Source organism: Xiphophorus hellerii, chromosome 2 (genome assembly GCF_003331165.1).
Source record: "Xiphophorus hellerii strain 12219 chromosome 2, Xiphophorus_hellerii-4.1, whole genome shotgun sequence".
NCBI classification, from domain to species: domain Eukaryota; kingdom Metazoa; phylum Chordata; class Actinopteri; order Cyprinodontiformes; family Poeciliidae; genus Xiphophorus; species Xiphophorus hellerii.
In genome coordinates this window covers 927,975-950,021 of record NC_045673.1, presented here as the reverse complement: position 1 = coordinate 950,021, position 22,047 = coordinate 927,975, and the positions used below count along the sequence as shown (strand labels likewise).

At 43.0% G+C, this 22,047-nt stretch overlaps 1 protein-coding gene across 4 annotated transcripts in view; it reads right to left on the bottom strand.

The window, feature by feature from the left end:
* The window catches only part of cdh13 (cadherin 13, H-cadherin (heart)), a 310,128-nt gene that overhangs the window by 63,216 nt on the left and 224,865 nt on the right, over positions 1-22,047 (bottom strand). For all 4 annotated transcript variants that reach the window (XR_004341798.1, XM_032582655.1, XM_032582639.1 and 1 more), the window contains one exon: positions 5,419-5,559. Coding sequence is in view for 3 of the 4 variants with exons in the window: in XM_032582655.1 (XP_032438546.1) it covers positions 5,419-5,559 (141 nt within the window). In the remaining variant the exon portion in view is untranslated. The remainder of the gene's footprint in view (positions 1-5,418; positions 5,560-22,047) is intronic.

Genomic DNA, 22,047 nt, shown 5'->3' with positions numbered 1-22,047 from the left:
AATGACAAAAGTAAAATATTTTAACACATTAGTTTTGATTATTACATAGATTTTTAACATGTTAAATTGCATTTTTTTTCTTCACACAAAAATCCTGAACCGGAATCTTTGTATTTTGTTTCTGGTACACCCATAAATCTGACGCACAGGCTACATCCGCTAACAGCAGCGATGGAAGCAGCTTCTCTTTTCCCACCGCGGTTTAATTTCTGCTTCCAAACAATCTGATTGGCTGCTGCAAAAGACTGTTGTTCTGTTCAAGTTGTGCTAAAAGAAGCTAGCCTGTCAGAAGCTAAGCTAGCCTGAAATAGCAGCTAAACGTTAAACATGTAGCAGCAAACGCTAATCCTAGCGTCCACAGTCCACATAAAGAAGCTCCATAAAGATATGCGTGCAGTAGAAAACAAAGGCAGCGCTACATGCTCCTCAGAAACACACTAACTGTTAAATCTAGAAACATGCTAACTGTTAAATCTAGAAACAGGCTAACTGTTAAATCTAGAAACAGGCTAACTGTTAAATCTAGAAACATGCTAACTGTTAAATCTAGAAACAGGCTAACTGTTAAATCTAGAAACAGGCTAACTGTTAAATCTAGAAACAGGCTAACTGTTAAATCTAGAAACATGCTAACTGTTAAATCTAGAAACAGGCTAACTGTTAAATCTAGAAACAGGCTAACTGTAAATCTAGAAACATGCTAATTGCTAAATGTAGCAGTGATCTTTGCCTAGCAGGGATCAGAGCTGATGCATTAAAGCTCGTCTCTCATATTTCCTCAGTAAACTCTGAAGCTGTTTGTCTTTCCATCAGGGTTTCTGCAGAGACTCGTATCAGCAGCTGATGCCCTTCAGGTGTAGCCTGTTTATGCTACACAGTTGCTCTCTATCAAATGATGAAAGTGTACACATATCTAATTATGGATGATGAATAGCTGAACAAAATTAAATAAAACTGAAAGTAAGAGTGGATGTGATTCATTAGTCTGTAATACAACAAGTGAAGTTAATTCTGAGTGAAAGTAAAAAAATGACCAATTAAATCAGAAACAGCTTTCCAAAACGTCTTAACGCTTGAGCGTCTCTTTCAGAGATCTGCTCAAAAAATAAATACAAAAAATAATTTCTATAAATCTCAGGAACAACAACGATTATTTGAATTATTCTGGTACAACAATAAAGATAAGACTGCAGAGTCTATAATCAACACTAACTGAACAAAAAATCTGCTTAACTAATACAGTTTGTGATATGAATATCTCTATGAAACTATGCAGTTCCAATCTAGAGATCAGATTGATCATGATGAATCGATTATTGAAATAATTGTCAACTAATTTAGGAATTATAACTAGCCTAGCGCTAGCAGCAGAAATGGCTCCTGGTCTTCAGCCAAAGACTAAAGAGAAATCCTCCAACGCCTCCTCTGACGCCTCCATCTTGTTTCCATCTGGTGAAGAAGGAAGTTGATCTCAGTGTCTTCAGTGGTTCTTGGTGTAGCGCCCCCACAGGCCAGGAGGGGAACAGGTTGGTTTCACTCAGAGAACCACAGCAGCTGGCGGTGGAGCAGATGATGGAGTTCTGGTTCCAGTAGAACCGGGTCGACTGGACCCGGGTCAGGGGGAAAACACCTTCAGTATTGGAACTGAGTCTTGTTGAGGTTCAGATTGTTGTCTCTGTCCTTGAGATGAATCGTTCGGGTTAAAACAGCGCCCTCTCCAGTTTGCTTTGGGATCGTTCTGTTATTTTGTATTTTTGTTTGTCCGGCTGCTCCTCCGTCTCACCGAGGTAAAAACTCGAGTGACTCTCAGAAAAAGAGAAGCAGTCATGTAAAGCCTGGACTAATCCGTGACACCCGTTAGCTTTCCCTCACTGTCAGACTGACGGCTCTCTGCAACACCATCAACAGGAATATCGCCCCCTGCAGGACAGATGGATTTTCTCCTGGTCGTGGCCCAGAAGAGGCTGCAGAAAAACGGAGAGGCTGAGAGATACAGAGCAAACCTGAGAGGCAAAAATAATGGAGTGAGTGAGAGTCCAGGGTGTTTGAGTGACAGGAGCGATAAGGTCCATCATGCCGTAGTTATGAGCAGCCGGGGCAAACAGCATATAAGCCCCGTCAGACATGCTGCAGAATTAATGGAGCCGGGAGCCGCGCCGCAGACCAGACCCAAGTGGAAATCAGGATATTGGTGGATAAGGAGGAATGAAATAACAGAAGGTGAGACGCCTAAAGGGGAAACGTGCCGGAGTTCGAACATCTGGGTTCTGGCTCTGAAACAGCTGGAACAAAATTCAAGCAACTGCTTTTCTGATTCACTCTGAGGACAAAATCACAGAAAACCTGGAGGAAAACGCAAAGTTCAACAGGAATCAGCAGCGATTACAGATTTCTGGGAGCTTGGCATAAAACACTCTGTGTAACGTTACGATACACAGAGCTGATCTGTTTTCCCAGCCTGATAAGGAGGTAAGGATGTAACCGAACCTGGAAACAAAATGGGCCGGAGCGGAAAACGAAACAGAAAATAACTGAAACTAAAACCTTAAAAACCTGCAGATTATGACAAGGAGTCTGTTCTGCTGGACGGGCAGAAAAATGTTTTTATTCATCTTATTTCTTACTTTAAGAGTGTTAAAACTCTGTATATCTGTTGCTGCTGTTACTCCTGAATTCCCCTTGGCAGAATAATAAAGGCTGTTTCTATTCTATTCTATTTTTTAATTAATTAAAAGCCAGATTCCTAAACTGACTTAATGTGAAAAATTCACCCAGCTCCCTGGGTGAATTTTATTTGTTTAAATATAAACTGATGGAATTTGATACAGTATGGAAACTTACACAATAATTTAAATAAATTTTCTCTCTCAACGGTTGAAGAGAAAAATGGTTTGTGAATCAAATGGCTGGACAGTGAATGGTTCTCTGTTTAAAAGGTTTCCTGGCTCATCAGAGTGATGAGATGCTGCAGCTCTGCTGCAGCCGCTGCATCACTTCCGGCCCCTCCAGCATGCTGACGGTCATCAGAAGATCCACGGCGGCTGAAGGTGGTCAGGGAGCTTAAGGCCTCAGCCTCTTGTTTTATAAAAGCTCCATTCCTCCACGCTGCTAAACGGATCTATCCCCAGTGAGGAATGAGAGACGGACACGCTGCACTCTGCTAGGCCCTGCCGCGCCCTCTGAGCTGGAACATTTTACATCGCTGCCGCGCTCCTTACAAGCTCCCCTGACACCTCCATGCATCACAGCAGGGCTGCAGGGGCGGCCGGCCAAACTGCCATGTGTCTTACAGCGTGACAACAGCTGTGGGCATTTCCATTAAAAACACACAGCTCAAGAGTTACAGCTGCACCTCTGGGTGCAGGCGGTCTCTGGCCACCAGGCCTCATTCCTTCCTCACCTCCAACACCAAAACGAAGGGATTAAGAGGGACAAGAAGAAAACAGCAAAATGGGCAACTTTGGACAGATTTCACATGAGGCAGCACAAACTGGCAATAGCTGCCACTTTGTACGAGTTATAATCCCAGACAGGCCTCTGGGGGAATCAGTTAGCTTGTTAGCATTGCACCTTTTCCTTTAGCTTCTGCTGACTGAACAAACCAGAACAACAAACACCGTTAGTCCAATTCCTGCTCCAACACGCCTCAATTCTGCTCATGTTCTGATCCGATCTCCAAACCTCCAGCACAGACCGCAACGACCAAGAGCAACGCTTAAAGGTGAACGTGTCCTTTCACTCCTCCAGGACTTTACGCATCGAACATGGCATTTCAGCAGCGTTCCCACAACGTTCCCTCGGTGTTCCCACAACGTTCCTGCAGTGTTCCCACAACGTTCCCTCAGTGTTCCCACAACGTTCCTGCAGTGGTCCCACAACGTTCCCTCAGTGTTCCCACAACGTTCCTGCAGTGGTCCCACAACGTTCCCTCAGTGTTCCCACAACGTTCCTGCAGTGGTCCCACAACGTTCCCTCAGCGTTCCCACAACGTTCCTGCAGTGGTCCCACAACGTTCCCTCAGCGTTCCCACAACGTTCCTGCAGTGGTCCCACAACGTTCCCTCAGCATTCCCACAACGTTCCCATTGAGTTCCTGCAGTGTTCCCTCAGCATTCCCACAACGTTCCCTCAGCGTTCCCACAACGTTCCCTCAGCGTTCCCACAACGTTCCTGCAGTGGTCCCACAACGTTCCCTCAGCGTTCCCGCAGCATTCCCACAACGTTCCCATTGAGTTCCTGCAGCGTTCCCACAGTGTTCCCACAGCGGCCACTCCAGTCATCTTTACCAAGTCGACTGAGTAAATTCACGGTAGATGCCGTCGTCTCTGGTTTCTATTGCACTTCTTTTCTGTCGGAGGATTTTTAACAGAGTGATACCTCTGTATTTAAAAGCTTTCTGTCAGGAAATCTTTGGATGTTTTCTAACTCTTTTCAGGAATAAAAATAAAGTTTCTGTTATTAAACATGAACCCATTTTAAAACAAAATGTTTCCAGCAGCTTGAATCTGAAAACAGGAAATAATTGGAGAATAACTTCAAATGATGCAGTTGATTCAGATTAAGATTAGGAGCATAAAAATCTGTGATTCTTAAATAATGGTAAATTTTCAGACAGAAATCAAAAATACGTGCACAGGTGAGCCTGTGGTCAGCCAATCAGAAGCTTCCAAAGTCATGTGTGGTTTTATTTTACTCACAGTTGGAAACTGAATGTAAACGTCTGGTTTGAACGGTGAGCGTAGAGCTACAGGTTTCAATGGAACGAAGCCTCTTCCTGTTCCTGGTCACCATGTTTTCATGCGCAGTGGTTTGCTAACGCGCTAAGCTAGCACCAGCGTGTTTCTATATTGTGATGTGACTTGTTGACAGGCAGACCTTCATTTTTGTTCCTCAGTCAGTGCAGCATAGTGATGACATCACACAGACAGAAATCTCTCTTTCATTGCGAATCATTTTTTAAAGCATAAAAAAGCTTAATGATCCAGAAAAATCCAGATCTGTCAGTACTAGATCATGAACTAGATCATAGGGTGAATTCAGTAAAGCTCTGAAGTTCACTTGTTTGGTCCAGACCAACAGATTTGATTTCATCTTGGGCTTTTCTACAAATCAACTATAATTTGTAAACAAAACCTCACATCTTTGCTCCCATTGGACAGAAATGCTGGGGGCGGGACAAAGCACGGACCAAGAAGTAAACAAAGTGAGTTTCTGTTGTTACACCATAAACTCCAGTCTGAATGTGAAGAGCAGCTCAATCAGCTTTCATGATGTGATTTTTCTAAAAGCTGCTGCAGCTGAATTATTAGCCAGAATCATCAATATTAGAAAAACACCAACACAAATGTTGTGTTTATGTTTCCACGAACAAACGCAGAGAGTTTGTTGACCCCACCAGCAGAGCAGCTCAGCGCCTCACCAGAGGATGGGTGAACTCCGGGGCGTGGTCGTTCTTATCTGTGATGGTGATGGTGGCCGTCGCTGTTCCTGTGAGGCCCACCTCACTTCCTGCCATGTCCTTGGCCACGATCTCTAATTCATACGTCGTAGTTGGGAGAGTCTGCAGGAAAAACACAGAGAGCCAAAGTTTAAAAAGGAGGAAAGAAAAAAACACTGCAGTGCAAAGATGAAGCATCATAAGGATCCATAATGTTTCATATTAATCTTCATTAACTAGTCTCTACATAGAGGAGTGGGATTATTTATGATCATAGTTTAAATAAAAACATGAAGAGCAGAAAGAAGAAAAAACACTGAAAACAAACCAAGAACAGAATCAGAACCACAGGAAGGTTCATCAGAACGGCGGAGAAACGGAGGTGAAGGATTTAATCTGCTTGAAAAAATGGCAAAATTATTTCCAAAGTCTGAGAATCAATTTCCTCAGAAATCAAGTGAAAGAAGAAGGATGGAAACGAGAGCGAGACTGGAGGACAAAAAAGGTCCGTCCATCCGTCTGTCATCCATCCATCATCCGTCTGTCATCCATCCATCCATCCATCTGTCATCCATCTCTCATCCATCCGTCATCCATCCATCCATCCATCAGTAATCCATCCATCCATCCATAGCAAAAACACCAAATGTTCTGCCATGAGACAAAGGGTTGGTCGACTCTGCGTTGGTTAATCTGAATCCTGGATCTGCAGCATCCAAAGCAGAGACAGATATGATTCACTGTTTCAGAGTAAAAGGCCTGAAGAAGGAAAAACGCCACTTTAATTCACACTTTCATTTGTAAAACATTTAAAAACCTTGTATCATTTTTGTTATACTTCATAATTATGTGCTGCTGTGTGTTCATGCGTCACATCAAATCCAATAAATACTTTAAAGTATGAAACGTGACAAAATGTGTCAAATTTCAAAGGGTTATGAATTATTTTGGAAGAGGCTGGTGTAACAATAAATAATCTAGTGTGTGTGTGTGTGTGTGTGTGTGTGTGTGTAGGATCCTGTTTTCCCTGAATTGATGAAACTGAAGTGCAAAAAGACAAATTAGATATTCAATCCATTTTCTGGTCTGCCAGCATTCATGATCCATGATAAAACTGGAGAACTGTAGCTTCTAAAAGGGTTGGGGATTTATAACGATCAGAGCAGCAAAAATAATTTGTTTGCATAATTTACTTCTACAGTAATAGAAACGTTAACTCCGGTGAATAAATAAGAGCGGAGAAGCCAGAAATGATGCTGGGATTTCTGGCCTTGTGGGCTGGAAGCCTCTGGTGAAACGCCGCGCCGCTTCTCCTCTGAGGAAACGCCGCTGGATTGTAAACTGACCTTGGACCACATGCTCAGTCTGCTGCTCCCAGAGCAAACACACACACACACACGCACACACCCCCACACACACACACACACACACCCACCCCCACACACATACACACACACACACACACACACACACAATCACAATCTACAGCCTGACAGACAGAAATGAAGAAATAATGATGCTGATGTTCCTCACAATGAAAGACAGAGAGGAGAAAATAAATTACAGACGTTACTTTATGGAATCCATCAGAGGAGAAGCGGCGCGGCGTTTCTCAAAGCATTGCAGTTTCAGGATGTTGGTAATAAATGTGGAATATTCCAGCTGTAGGCTCTATTATGATGAATGTTAGCTTAGATTTATCCGTATATAAATATAAACGTGTATATGTATGGCTTCCTGTAACCCTAACAGCTGATGTGACTCATATGAAGCGTCTCTTCGTATCTCAGCTCCTCAGACAGTCAATCAGATTATTGTTGATGAAACTGATAAGCAGCTGAGAGATGAGACCAGGAGACTGTCATCCTGAGAGTGTGTGTGTGTGTGTGGGTGTGTGCGCGTGTGTGTGTGTGCGTTTGTTTCTAATACCTTGTGGGAACCATTTTCCTGACATATACTACGTTGTGGGGACCGAAGCCTGGGCCCCATAAGGGGAAACACTGTTTTTGGGTCAGGGGTCAGATTTAGGACTAAGGTGTGAATTGAGTTTTGGTTGGTTAGGGTTAGGTATGTAATGGTTAGGGTTAGTTTAAAGGTATGTAATGGTTAGATAAGATAAATCTTTATTGTCATTGTCACAAGAACAACGAAATTCAAAAGGTGCCATCAGTCAGTGCATAAGCCCAAAAACAAAAAATAACTGTCTCACAATTTACACACAATGCAAGAATCAACAAACAACTGGCAAAAAAAAATAAACAAAAAAAACAAAAACCAATAAATAAGAACAGCCACATTCTCACAGACATCATTCATGATGATTAATGGTTGTTTTTGATTGCATTTAGTTTGTTATTGCTGTCGGGTAGAAACTGTCTCTGAGACGGTTGGTTCTGGTTCTGGTTGCTCTGTATCTTCTGCCTGAAGGCAGCAGTGTGAACAGAGAAGGTCCGGGGTGAGAAGTGTCCTTTGTGATGTGTTGTGCTTTTCTTAGACAGCGGTCGCTGTGCAGGTCCTCCAGTGAGGGGAGAGGGCAGCCAATGATTGTTTGGGCTGTATTCACAACCCTTTGGAGAGCTTTCCTTTGAGCCGCAGTGCTGCTGTTATACCAGACGCAGATACAGTAGGTCAGTATGCTCTCTATGGAGCACTTGTAGAAGGACACCAGCAGCTTCTCCTTGATGCTGTTCCTCCTGAGAACCCTCAGGAAGTTCAGTCTTTGCTGGGCCTTTTTTATCAGCTCCAAGGTGTTCATGTTCCATGTGAGGCCCTGCTCAATGTGGACCCCCAGGAAACGGAAATCAGCTACCCTCTCCACACATTTTCCCCCAATGGTTAGTGGTGTAATGTCCGTTTTATTCCTCCTGTAATCTATTATGAGTTCTTTTGTCTTTGAGTTGTTGAGGAGCAGATTGTTCTCCCTGCACCACTGCACCAGCCGCTCCACCTCCCCCCTGTAGGCGGACTCGTCGCCTCCTGAGATGAGCCCCACCACTGTGGTGTCAACAGCAAACTTGATGATGGTGTTGCTGTGGTGGGCAGAGGTGCAGTCGTATGTGTACAGACAATAGAGCAGGGGGCTCAGCACACAGCCCTGTGGAGAGCCAGTACTAAGGCTGAGGGCAGTGGATGTATGTTTTCCCACCCTAACTCTCTGCTGTCGGTTGGTCAGGAAGCTCAGAATCCACATGCAGGTGGAGTGAGGGAGGCCCAGGTCCCCCAGTTTGTCCACCAGTCTGTGAGGGAGGATGGTATTAAAAGCAGAGCTGTAGTCTACAAAGAGCATCCACACATAGCTCCCCTGCTGCTCCAGATGTGACAGAGCAGCATGGAGGGCCGTGATCACGGCGTCCTCTGTGGATCTGTTGGCTCTGCAGGTGAACTGGTGGGGGTCAAAGCCAGGAGGGAGAAGTGCTGTGATGTGACCCCGGACCAGTTTTTCAAAACACTTCGTCACCACAGCGGTTAGTGCCACTGGCCGGTAGTCGTTGAGGCAGGAGATGTGAGGTTTCTTGGGTATGGGGACTATGGTGGAAGATTTCAGGCAGGATGGGACTGTAGACAGGGCTAGGGACTGGTTGAAGATCCTGGTGAAGACTCCAACCAGCTAATCGGAGCAGTCTTTCGGGACACGTCCAGGGACGCCATCAGGTCCAGCAGCCTTCCTTGGGTTGACAAGGGGTTAGTTTAAAGGTAAGGTTTAGGCTGTAGAAATGAATGGAAGTCAATGGAAAGTCCCAGCAAAGATAGCTGTGCAAACATGGGTGTGTGTGTGTGTGTGTGTGTGTGTGTGTGTGTGTGTGTGTGTGTTTATCAGTGACATGTTTATCAAACTTATTGCTCTGAACAGTTTCATCTAAGGCCGACAGCCGTGGATTTAATAATCAGGGGATGAAAATACAGGAGTGAAGTTTAAAGACTTTATCAGATGAAGATGAAAGAAAATCTGATTTATTATCAATAAAAACTGAAACATTTGATGCTGTTTGATCTAATATTTCACCACTTAGACTAAAAATAGAATAATTACTAAAAGGGAAAAAATCAGAATATTCTTAGAGAATATATAGTGAGAACTGAACATCAGAGAGAATTCACTGAACTCATTTATTTTATAAGATCAACAGGAAGAGTTCTGTCCAATCGCTGCTCAACTTTAGATTGATCTTAAAAAATAAACATTTATTCAATGAAAAAAATTAATGATACTTAAAGAAACAAAATTAATATAGAAAAACTATAAATTATCTAAAATTATTAATAATAAATTATCTAAAAATAATTCATGATAAAAACACAAATCAAGATGAATATTAACAATTTTTTAAATAATTATAAAATTAAATCCAACATCATCCATCCATCCATCCATCCATCCATCCATCCACCCACCCACCCACCCACCCATCCATCCATCCATCCATCCATCCACCCACCCACCCACCCACCCACCCACCCACCCATCCATCCATCCATCCATCCACCCACCCACCCACCCATCCATCCATCCATCCATCCATCCATCCATCCATCCATCCATCCATCGTTTCATTGCACAAGATTTAACTTTAAGTTGATCCTAAAAATGAAAAAAAGAAAATGAATAAAATAATGATAAATTAAATATTTAACATCAAACAAAATAAAACAATCAAAAAATTTAAATGGCCTAAAATTAATGTATTTTTATAATTCACTATAAATTCTAGGTGCTTTTAAAATTCTAATTAAATGAAAATGTGCCATCCTGCTGTATAAACATGTAATAAAGTAATGTTGACTTCTGGCTGCTCTCCAGCGGTGAAGCAGAGACGAAGTGGAAGACGGTGAGCAGGTGTTTCCATCACACCTGCTGCGCCCAACAACACACTCCAGCTAGCAGATGGTGCTCCACAGACCTGTGAGTTTATTAACTCCATGCACACAATCACACACCAGTGCACACGTGTCAGCTCTGCAGCGCTCGAACACACACACACACACACACACACACACACCTGAGCGTTGCTGTGGCCTGCAGCTGCAGCGCGGCGAGGCTCTGGGAGAGCTGCGGTCTCTCTGCTGTCTCAACACATGGAGCGCAGACTCCTCCAGCGACTGACAACGTCTTAATGAGCGTTTCCAAAGTCTCAACTCAATTATAAAGTCTCCGGCACCGCCTGGCCTGGAAGGAGGCTGCGATCCGCTGCAGAGCGGGCGGGAGGCAACCGGGAATTTTTCCTCTAGGTGTTAAAAACTTCTGGCAGATTCTGATAGAGATCCTTCCTTCAGACGTGAGGATTTGTCAGAAAACGCCTGACTGAACCTGTTAGCAGCTGCGCCATCACGGTTGGTGGAAATAACTCTTTTTAATATTTTAACAGAAAACTCCTCCTTATAGGGACCTCTGGGTAGGAAGTCTAAGAATCCTTCAATTAAATTTATCTCCTAATGGCAGCAGCACAATCTGACAGGGAAAAATGTTGAAAAACCAAATAATCAGCAAAACTCATTTAAGGAGAAATTCCTGACAAACAGAAAATAAATTCAACGTTTGGCTGGCAGAAATTTCATTAAACATTTTTTATAACTATACAGTGAAACTACAGCAGCAAGTAAGAGCATTTATTTAAAGAAAGTGGTTAATTATGAACCTGATATTCAATGAAAAAGATCAGTTTTATTCCCACAGAGTGAAAAAAGACATTTTATTTTGTTTGGTTGAAATGGAGGTAAAATGTAAAAGATGTGACCTCTGACCCCCAGGATCTGACTACACAGACATTGTTGTTAATTTCAGTCAATTAATTCTATAGATTTTGACGGATAACATATTGTTTTTAATATGCAGAAATCCTGAGCTGGAACCTTTGTATTCCCGTGTTTCTGGTACACGACTAAACCTGTCGGACCGCTACATCCGCTAACAGCAGCTTCTCTCTGGGTTCACTTCTGCTTCACATCCATCTGATTGGAAAAGACTGTCGCTGTGTTCAAGTTGTGCTAAAATGAGTTAGCCTGTTAGCGAAGCTAGGCTAGCGTAAAATAGCATTGCAATGCTAAGCATGTAGCATTATAGTTGAGTTAGTTATTCAATAATTTAGCAGCAAAAATGGCTTTGAGTAGAAAATGTTGCTTATTGTTGCTTCCTCCCACAAACTAGCAGATAATTTTTTACATAGATATTTTGCTTTTTGGAGAGGAAGGTTTTTTCTCTAACATACAGAAAGACGGGTAGAAAAATGTAATGTACGTTAAATAAATGGCTCATTGTGAACCGCCTGCAGTTAAACAACGATCCAACAGGAAGGTAATATTTAAGGAGAAGATGGATGGAAACAGTCCGTTTCTTCCCTGGAAGAGAGAAAAGACGAGTTTCCCGGTTTGGTTGGAATGGAGGGAAACTGCAGTGGATAACCGAGGGGAGAGAGAGCCGCCTGGCGCCGCAGAGACACACCGGCTCTGTGGAAAGGTGTAATATTATAATCAGATTGGTGGTGGCTCCTTTGTTCTTCAGGCCTTTTCCAAACCATCATTATAATGATGACAGGCGTTAAAAGCCTGAGGAAAAATTCCACCAGAACTTACATGAAGAATCAACACTCATTCATTAATGCTTCATCTCTTTATATTTCTACATCTCACTGATTTTCTCTGGTTAAAATTCAAACCTTTAAATTGATGCTTCATATCAATAAACTGCATGTTTAAGATCTTAAATCAGGCTTTTTCCATCGTCCAATCACGTTTCTTCCTTCGCATCACATAGAATAGAATAGAATTCAACTTTATTGGCTCTTTGCACCTGCCGCGCTGACGTCACAACCGCATGCGCAAATGCGGCTCTTTTTTTTCCGCTTTGAGTTACCATGATAGCTAGAAAAGACAAAGTCTTATTTCAGACGAAAATAAAACAATACTATGAACATTATTGTCTTCCTAATATAATGGGCTTTTAAGTTTTCATGGATTTCCAAGCGGTCCTGAATTAAGAAGACGGTGGCTTGTAAATATTCGTCGCTACCAGTTAAAGCTAACGCTGCACAGCAAAGTTTACAGCCTTCACTTCACTCCGGATCAACTTCTTCAGCCTAAAGCAGAAGGTAAAGGAGCCTCCTGTGTTATTTCCATGGAATCACTTCTGTATTCAGCCTGAAAGAGTTTATGGGAACCAGAGAGCAGACCAGAGCCAGACAGCCGAGCAACTGACCCGCCTGTACACACTGCTGTAAACACCGTCCTGCTTCACAAGAAACATGCAAAACTATAATAAAACTAAATAACACGGAGACCTTAAGGAACACGGCCATATTTTTCTAAAAGCAACAACTGAACCTGAACCGTCAGCTGAACTAGAACTCCGACACCAGAGCTGCTCTACTGTTAAGCTATGGGCTTGTTGTTCCTCAGGCTTCAGAAGCAAAAAGCCTGAACTGTAAAATCCCCGTTACTTGGTCTCTGACACTAACGACAATAAACCACGTAATATACTTGAAAACAAGGTAAAAACATTGTCCGTTAGAATGGATGAAAAATGTTTAGATACTTAAATAGCACATTTTTACAAGAAAAATGTCTAGCATAAGCTAAAGCTAATGTTAGCCACAAAGTTTAAAGAAAGTAAAACTCACCTTCGTATCTGTGAATGTATAACGAGGCGAACATCTAAAAACCTTTCTCCAGCTTATTGTCGGGGCTTCGGATCGATGTTCATCATTAATTGTTACCTTGGACAAGCCCTGCAAACACCCAGTGGAAAGAGCCTTTTTCAATAGATCGGAAACGATTGAGCCGCTTTTCCCCGAACGTGGAAGCTGAGGTGCAAAGAGCCCATTGTCATTGCACTGTCACAAGTACAAGCAACGAGATGTAGTTTGCATCTATCCAGAAGTGCTCTTCGAGATATAAATATTTATTTACAGATGTACAAGACTATGTATGTATGGACTATAAGGGGTTATAGCAAAGAGATAAACCTGCAGCCGCTGACCGTTTCTCTGCTGAAGCTTCCAACACATCAGAACAAAATAACGTCTGAGCTGAGATGTTTCTGAAACAAAGAAAAACTTCACATGCTTGGACGACTCGTTTCAACGAATGAAATATTATATGTACTATAAGAAAACCAACAGGAAAAGTTTTGTTCTGATAAGTGAAACATTTGGGTTTGTTTCCCATCAGTCACTGTCAAAGCTCATTCGTCTGAAAAACAGCAGCAGCCCTGAAATTCATAAAGCATATAAACTCAAAGCATTAATAAGCTGCTGCTGTCGGACAAACGGAGGCAGAAAAACCACAAGATTTACTCTGATTCCTGAGCACAGCGTCAAACTGAGGAGAAACAAATATGAGTCTGGAAACGATCATGATAAATTTATCAATAAACGACAACAAAAGATTTCAAAAATCTGAGTGGAAAAACAGCAGCGAAGAAACAAAAAACCAGGAGAGACAGGAAGAGGAGGAGACGGAAGAGCTACAGGTGAGATAATCAGGTGACGAGGAACAGCTGCTGCTGGCGGCATGGAGGGAGAAAACACGATGGATTTATGAAATATTAATAACAAACAGAAAGGGAAGCACTGATCCAAAGTAAATGCACAAATAAAGCAGAGAGTAAACTAAGAAACCAAGCAATTGTAAGAAAGAACAAATAAATAAAGATTTAAGAAAATAAACATCAAAGAAATGCTGAAACTTAAATATATATAAATATCAAAGGGTTAAAAATATGAAGTTTCCTCCAGGATTGTTCAGATTTAACTCCGTCTGTCATCACATCACCTCTGACAGCAGGATGCTGATCCACCACACCACAAAGATGAGATGAGTCTACTAATGCTGTCGCCATGGTTACCGCTGCTGCTTGTTAGCTAATGCCAGGAATAAACCCAATCCTGTTTCATTTCACTCTGAAGTTGTGCTCTTTGTTTCTTTCCACATATTTAGAATACAACTTTATATTTAGAGCAGAAAGAGGCGAGGAGAGTTTGGGTATCAGACCGGACAATCAGAGTGTTCTGGTTCTGGTTCTGTTGGGTTTCTCCTGACTCTCCTGTCGTCTGTTTCTAAATTCGTCCTCCTAATCAGAAAATGTCTGATCTTTACAGAGAACTCAGAGAAATGCACTGATTGAGTTAAAGATGTAAAACACAGTTTGGTGTTTGTGTTGATCCTCATGCATGTTGTACAGAGAGAAAATCTCTGGACATTCAAACATTTATTTTCTCAGAATCCATCATTTTGATGCTTTTTTTATCTATAATCTGCATCTGAAGCAAACCTGCAGCCGCTGACCGTTTCTCTGCTGACGCTTCCAACACATCAGAACAAAATAACGTCTGAGCTGAGATGTTTCTGAAACAAAGAAAAACTTCTCAACTTCCCACATTTTTACTATTTAACTGCGTTGAACTCGACTGAAGGTCATGAAAATAAACCGTTTTCTAGCTGCTTCTCATCCACAGACACCTGTGGAATAAATATTAATCTTAAAGCTCATGAGCAAAAAGACGGCTGGTAAAACTTTTCACATTTATTATAAACATTTTGTTAGACAGAAAAATAATAATATTCTATATGCTATAATGTTCAACCCAACAGATGCATTAAGTTCCAAATGAAGCTAAAATTAGATGAAGCATCTAAAGCATCAGAGCTGATCGAACATCTAAAGGCCTTAAAACACGGATTATATTTGAAATAAAGATATTTTATCTCATATTGTAAACTATTCATAGCCTGCTCTCCTCTGAGTCGCTGAGTCCAAAATCATCCCTGAGGAATCGGTTCCAGCAGACGAAAAACTGGGCCATGCCTTGACCTTTGACCCCGGCGCTCTGTCCTCCTCCCTGGTGAGTTTCTGCTCTAACACCGAATGTTCCAGGAATTTCAGAAGTGCATTAAAACTGGGGCAACAGCAGGAAACACAGACCTGGAATCAAACCCACAACTAAATAGAAGGTTTGATAAATTGGGACTGGAAAGAGAAGCTATAAAAATACGCTAAAATTTACAATAAATGATCTGATCAGCAGCATGAAGTTTAAGCTCCGCACAAGGCTTTTTATCCCAGAATACTTTACAGTAAAATGTCAATGACACAGTGTGGCTGATTACATATTTAAATAAGCTGAGCGGTAAAACTCAGGAAGTGACATAGCTAACAGTCTGTTCAGTTTCCTGTTGCTGCTGCAGATGCATTAAACTGCATCACGACCTCATCACGCCTGCATCACGCCTGCGTCACGACTGCATCACGACTGCGTCACGACTGCGTCACGCCTGCGTCACGCCTGCGTCACGACTGCGTCACGCCTGCGTCACGACTGCGTCACGACTGCGTCATGCCTGCGTCACGCCTGCGTCACGCCTGCGTCACGACTGCATCAGGACTGCGTCACGACTGCATCAGGACTGCATCAGGACTGCATCACGACTGCGTCACGACTGCATCAGGACTGCATCAGGACTGCGTCACGACTGCGTCACGACTGCATCACGTCTGCAACGCGACTCAGAACGAGTCGCGTTGCTGCAGCCGCCAGATGTTCAGAACGACGAGGCAAACGTTTTCTCTTCATCCAGACGCCGTTCATGCCTCGATTACGCTGTTTTTCTGGTTCAGGTATTCATCACCAGCTGCACTCTGTCCAAACACATCACACGCACGCATCCACACACACACACACATACACACACACACCACCATGCAGCATTGTTGTATTTCTGATGGTTTTCTTCCTCTCACATAAAAAGGTTACTCATCAGTAAAGTTTCTGGTATTTTATGTAATTTGATGGTTTCTTCTTAAACAGTCGAACAAAAACTTAAAGCTAATGAACAATCCTTTCAGTTGTTAAGATGAAATCAAGTTGCATCAAATGGTCTAATCAAAGCCCATTTCTTTGCTATTTATTATCTGAGACTTGGAGCCGTGGCGGTAAAAATAAAATTAAAGAAGAAGAAGAAAATTAATTAGCCATTGTGTTGGGATCAGAGAGCGCCCGCCGCATGGAAACAAAGGATCTAAGCGCTCACTTCATGTTCCGTTGGAAAGACGGACGAGTCGAGTTCAAGAGTCTGGCTGCAGTGATTTCAGCTCCTCTCTGCAGAGAACAAGATGAATAGCTCAAATAATTCAGCTGGAAAGAGTCTCTACAAAATACAGAGAGATTCAACATTCATTCATCTGAAACAACTCCCCGTTTCCCCCGGCTGAAGCTCAAAGCGCTGCCAGATTGGGTTCTCTCCTGCTTCCTGTTTCCAGGCTGAGCTGCAGTCAGTTCAGAGCAGTTCCTCTCCGTTTGCTTCGTCCTTCCACTAAATTCACATATTTTCTGTCTCTGAAGTTTGATAGAAAATACAGGAAGTGTTTCTGTTTCTCTCACAGCTGTTAGCAGCCATGATGGAAATTATAAAGGAGATTCTTGGCTTCCATCCATAACCACCTCCTGCAGATTTAATAGCTGCACATAAATGACACGCTGGCAGCATCACTGAGACTCTCCTGGGATTACAGAGAATATCCAGCTGAAAGTAGACATGGTCTCCAAACTGGCAGCTCTCAAACACGAGCAAATTTCACACACACAAACACGCCCACACACGCCTACACCCCCACACACACATTTCTGGGCAGGAATATAATCTCATTAGCACCTTAACACACACAGAACGCCCAGAGGAACCGTCGCTCTGGGTTAGCGCTAGCTAGCAGCTTCCATGTTACAGAGATGAAAGTTTCAAAGCCGTTCAGGGAACGAATGAAAGAACAGACAAACGAATGAACGAATGAACAAACGAAAGAACAAAGTGAAGTCATGTCGGTCATGACGTTTGCTCGTACATCAGTTTTTGGATCAAAGATCATATTTAGGGATTAGATCCATTTTCTGAGCTCAAGTATAAAATGTAGAGCTAGGCATCCTGGCTGTCACTTCTGGAAACATTTTGCTTAAACTCAAGGCTTCGTTCCCAAAACAATGGAAAGAAAATCGTCTCCAGTGATTCTGTCTCCATGCAGGGAGGTCAGTGTGTTTTTATCTGCAATATCAGGACTAATAAGTGACCTTCATCACCTCTGGAGATCAACTCCATGAAGGACGACAGGCAGCAAATGTTTTTATCAATAAACTTCTTCCAGATCACGGTTTGTTTCCAACGTTTTTAGCATAATAAATGTCACAAGATAACACAAAAAAACAAGTTTAATCAGATTATTTCACATTCTCCTCCTTGCCTGACTGAAGCTGATTAAGAGCTTAAACTACCACATATCCGTGTGATTTTGATATTAGTAAAGTATTTTTATGAATTAAAGGAGATCAATGGACATAAAAAACAGTAATCTAAAAATAATTGAATATAGTTATGTGCTGTTATCTGAAAATGTTGCTCTGGTTTATATTATTTTTATTGTGGAACAATTAATCCAGAAAATATGACAGATTAAAAAGTGACCTCCTGCAGATTATGATTAGAAAATGGAAAAATACTTTAATTCTAATTATTAAAGCAGATAAAAAACATCTGATTTAGTCCTGAAGCAGACAGAAACATTTCATATTGGACATGAAATGTTTAAACCTGCAAAGATCTGAAATGTTTCAGAGGGGAAATGATCAGCAACCTGAAAATCATCAAATATTTAATGTAGAGAAACAAAATGTTGTGTTAAATATAGATCAGATTTCATATTTATCTCCTTTAGGATCAAATCAAATGGGTTCTGCTCACTTCTTAACAAAGATTCTGTTTCTAGAATATTTCTGTCATTTAGTAAACAAAGGACAGCGACAGGTTGGTAAAAAAAACTCAAATTTCATCGGTTATTAGAAAGCAGAAATAAAAGTGATGTTGGGATGATATTTAATTTATTCTGATGCCAGCTAATATCCCAACACGGGATTAACTGGGATTAGAAAACCACTGAAGACAGAAATAGTCTAACCATGAGTTTGATTTCTGCAGAGAAGCTGGAGCTTAGCGTTAGCTCCCCTCTCTGCTTTGATAGGCCTTGTTGATCACTTGGCTTGTAATATTTCTTTAAATGTGTGAATAAAAAATAAACTGTTTCTCAGGATTGTGTTGCGTTTCTGATGGTGGATTCAGAAGAGAATCTCAACATGGCCGCTCCTCGCATCAACAGTAGTTAGCAGCAGTGGAAACACGTTTAATCAGGTTTGACTGACTGACTGATTGATTGATTGATTGATTGATTGATTGATTGATTGATTGATTGATTGATTGATTGATTGGCGGCTTTAGGGTGAATTTTACAGATCTCTAAATAAAATGAGCAGCTAAATGTCGTCCACTATATGATATTGAAAAATTATCTACAAAAATAAACAATCTGGAGAAAAAGCAAAGCCATGACAGAATGATTTCTTTTTACATTTCTACAGCAGCTCTTTACTTTGACTTGACAGTTCCGACCTGAAATGTGACTCGGGTCTGACCTGTCCAGTGAGACGCCATCGGGTTAACATGGCCGCCGCGTTAACATGGCCGCCGCGTCAGAAGTTAATTACTGTGGGATTTGTTTTGACCTCAGAGAACAGCAGATGTTTGGTTACAAGTCAAAAGAAACGTTTCAGAAATCTGACAGTTAATCTTTGGTGACAGAGACAACAATCAGAGGGCAAGACGCTGCTTTACTTTGACTAGACATTAAAAACATCACACATTTTCTCCAGAGAAAGGAGACGGCGTCCAGGTATTTTAATAGGAGAAAATATTACAGTTCATGTGCAGCTTTACGGCCCAGCAGGACAGCACTGACATCAGTTACTGGAGTTTTACCTCAAAAGGTTTTGACCTTTATGCCCAACAGCATTCCAGCTAAATCTGCAGGATTTTCAATTATTCTTGTTTTGATCACTTTGTTTTGGCTGAGCAGCGTCCAGATTTCCTCCGCTCCAACCGTCCACTCTGACCTTTAGCAGCCATGAAGCATCGTGTTTGTTTCAGCCGTTAGCTGCAGTCCTGCGCCGCTCCAAACCTTCACCGCCAAGAGAGCAGAGCGAATATGATTATCTCATAAATCCTGGTAAAAATTAAAGCCAGAATAAACATGGAGAGAAAAATGAGGAAAACACAAAAAAATAAATGTAAAATCTCACATCTTAAATTTAAACGTCAATTCATTAGATTTTTCTGGAGCTTTTGAAGAGTCGCAGTCAGAAAGATAAATGTTTCATATTCATGTCGCCTGCAGATAGAAACGCCAGATAGTGACCAAGAGAAATATCAACATTTCTGCCTAAAACACGTCAAACTTCTGACCAATCACAGCCAGCCTGGAGGGAACGCCGAAGCTCATTGGCTCTGCAACAGACTGGCTCCACCCACCAGTGTTTTTGCCCAACCCACTGTTTTATTGGCTCCGCCCACTGTTTCTGATGTTGTTTTGTGACCTTTGAACCCGTTGAAGTTCACATTCAGCTCCGTCTTCCTGGGAATTCAGTAGAAACCAAAATGAGTGAAAAAGTTTTCCTTCAGCGAAGACGAGGCCGGTTGAGTCTCTTTCATTTTTGAAGTTTCCTTTTTGTTGTGCTGCTTCCTGCCATGCGTACGTTCAGGAACCGTCTCCATGGCAACGTCACGATCTCCTGCATTGTCACAAAATGGAGGTTGAACAACTGCCTCCATCTTGTTTCCATCTGGTGAATAAGGAAGTTGCTCTCAGCGTCTTCAGAGGTTTTTGTGTCGTTTCCTTCAGTGGTGCAGCGCCCCCACAGGCCAGGAGGGGAACAGGTTGATTTGACTCAGAGAACCACAGCAGCTGGAGAAAAATTGGTTCCAGTAGAACTGGGTCTACTGGACTATCAGAGGGAAAAATATCCTGTAAATAAAGTAGAAAGAAGTTTAAGCCGAGTTAAAAGTGTAGAAATGAAATGAAATGATGATAACAGCAGCTACTCTTTAGCTCTTCAGTTCACCTCATTACCTTCCTGCTCCAAGGTGGGGGTCATGCTTTGCAGCGATGATCATATTTATCTTACCTCATCATGACCAATTAGTGGAGGAATGAAGCTGCTGCAGCACCGGTGTCCCTCTGATGAGTCTGGGGGTAATTGGGGTCAAGGTTGGGGTCAAGGCTGCGGCGGGCTCCAGCAGGAAGCAGCGGCCCGGTCTAATCCAATCAGCATCCATCAGGCCGCGCTCTAATCGCACCATTTACCCAGCAGTTCGACGTTATTAGGGCTGAAGCCGATCCTTACTGCAGTCGGATCCGGTCCGGGAGGAACACAGATCCACTCCGGGCGGAACACGGATCCACTCTGGGCAGAACACGGATCTGGTTCGGGAGGAACACGGATCCACTCCGGGAGGAACACGGATCCGGTCCGGGCGGAACACGGATCCACTCCGGGAGGAACACGGATCCACTCCGGGTGGAACACGGATCCACTCCAGGAGGAACACGGATCCGGTTCGGGAGGAACACGGATCCACTCCGGGAGGAACACGGATCCACTCCGGGAGGAACACGGATCCGGTTCGGGAGGAACACGGATCCGGTTCGGGAGGAACACGGATCCACTCTGGGCAGAACACGGATCCGGTTCGGGAGGAACACGGATCCGGTTCGGGAGGAACACGGATCCGGTTCGGGAGGAACACGGATCCACTCCGGGAGGAACACGGATCCGGTTCGGGAGGAACACGGATCCACTCCGGGAGGAACACGGATCCGGTTCGGGAGGAACACGGATCCACTCTGGGCAGAACACGGATCTGGTTCGGGAGGAACACGGATCCGGTTCGGGAGGAACACGGATCCGGTTCGGGAGGAACACGGATCCACTCCGGGAGGAACACGGATCCGGTTCGGGAGGAACACGGATCCACTCCGGGCGGAACACGGATCCGGTTCGGGAGGAACACGGATCCACTCTGGGAGGAACACGGATCCGGTCCAGGTGTGACAGCACGGCGGTCGTCTAAGTTAAGAGCGATCATCGGTCTGTTTGCCGCCATCAGAGCCATCACAGCCCATCTGGGAGGAGAGTGTGTGGATGACTACACACACTCACCAGTCGCCTCCAGTGAAGAGCCCAGGTGTTCCTGTTAAAGTGTTAATTACATTAGCAGAGATCAAACCGGGTGGCGTTGGCTGGGGAGCGAAAGGTGGCGGCGCCGCCCCGCGTGGCCGCCGGCTCCAAACGTGCCTCGTCTTCCACCAATTAGGACTAATTAATCACTTCTTCTCTGCTCACTTCATGTGAGCTGCCTGGTGTGATCGCTCAGACCGGTTATTTACTGCTGAACGAGGTCAGGTGGTGTCATATTTACACCAATAATCAATAAATAATCACTTCTAGTCCTGGAGCGACTGAAGAACCCCGACAGAAAGTTACAGGTTAAAAGGTTAAACTGGTTAAACTGGCCAAACTGGTCCCACCTCATGGAGGATCTGTGACGAGCGGCACCAGAACCAATGATGAAGACCAGCTGGACATCGACTGGACCTCCAGAACCTCAGCAGGTCATTTTTTAATTACCAAACATTTTTATCTGATGTTATGTTTATTTCTGAGGAATTATTTTGGGTTATAATTAAAAATGAGACCTAAATGTTTTAGTTCCAGTTGTTTATAAGGGAACAGCAGTGACTCAGAGACG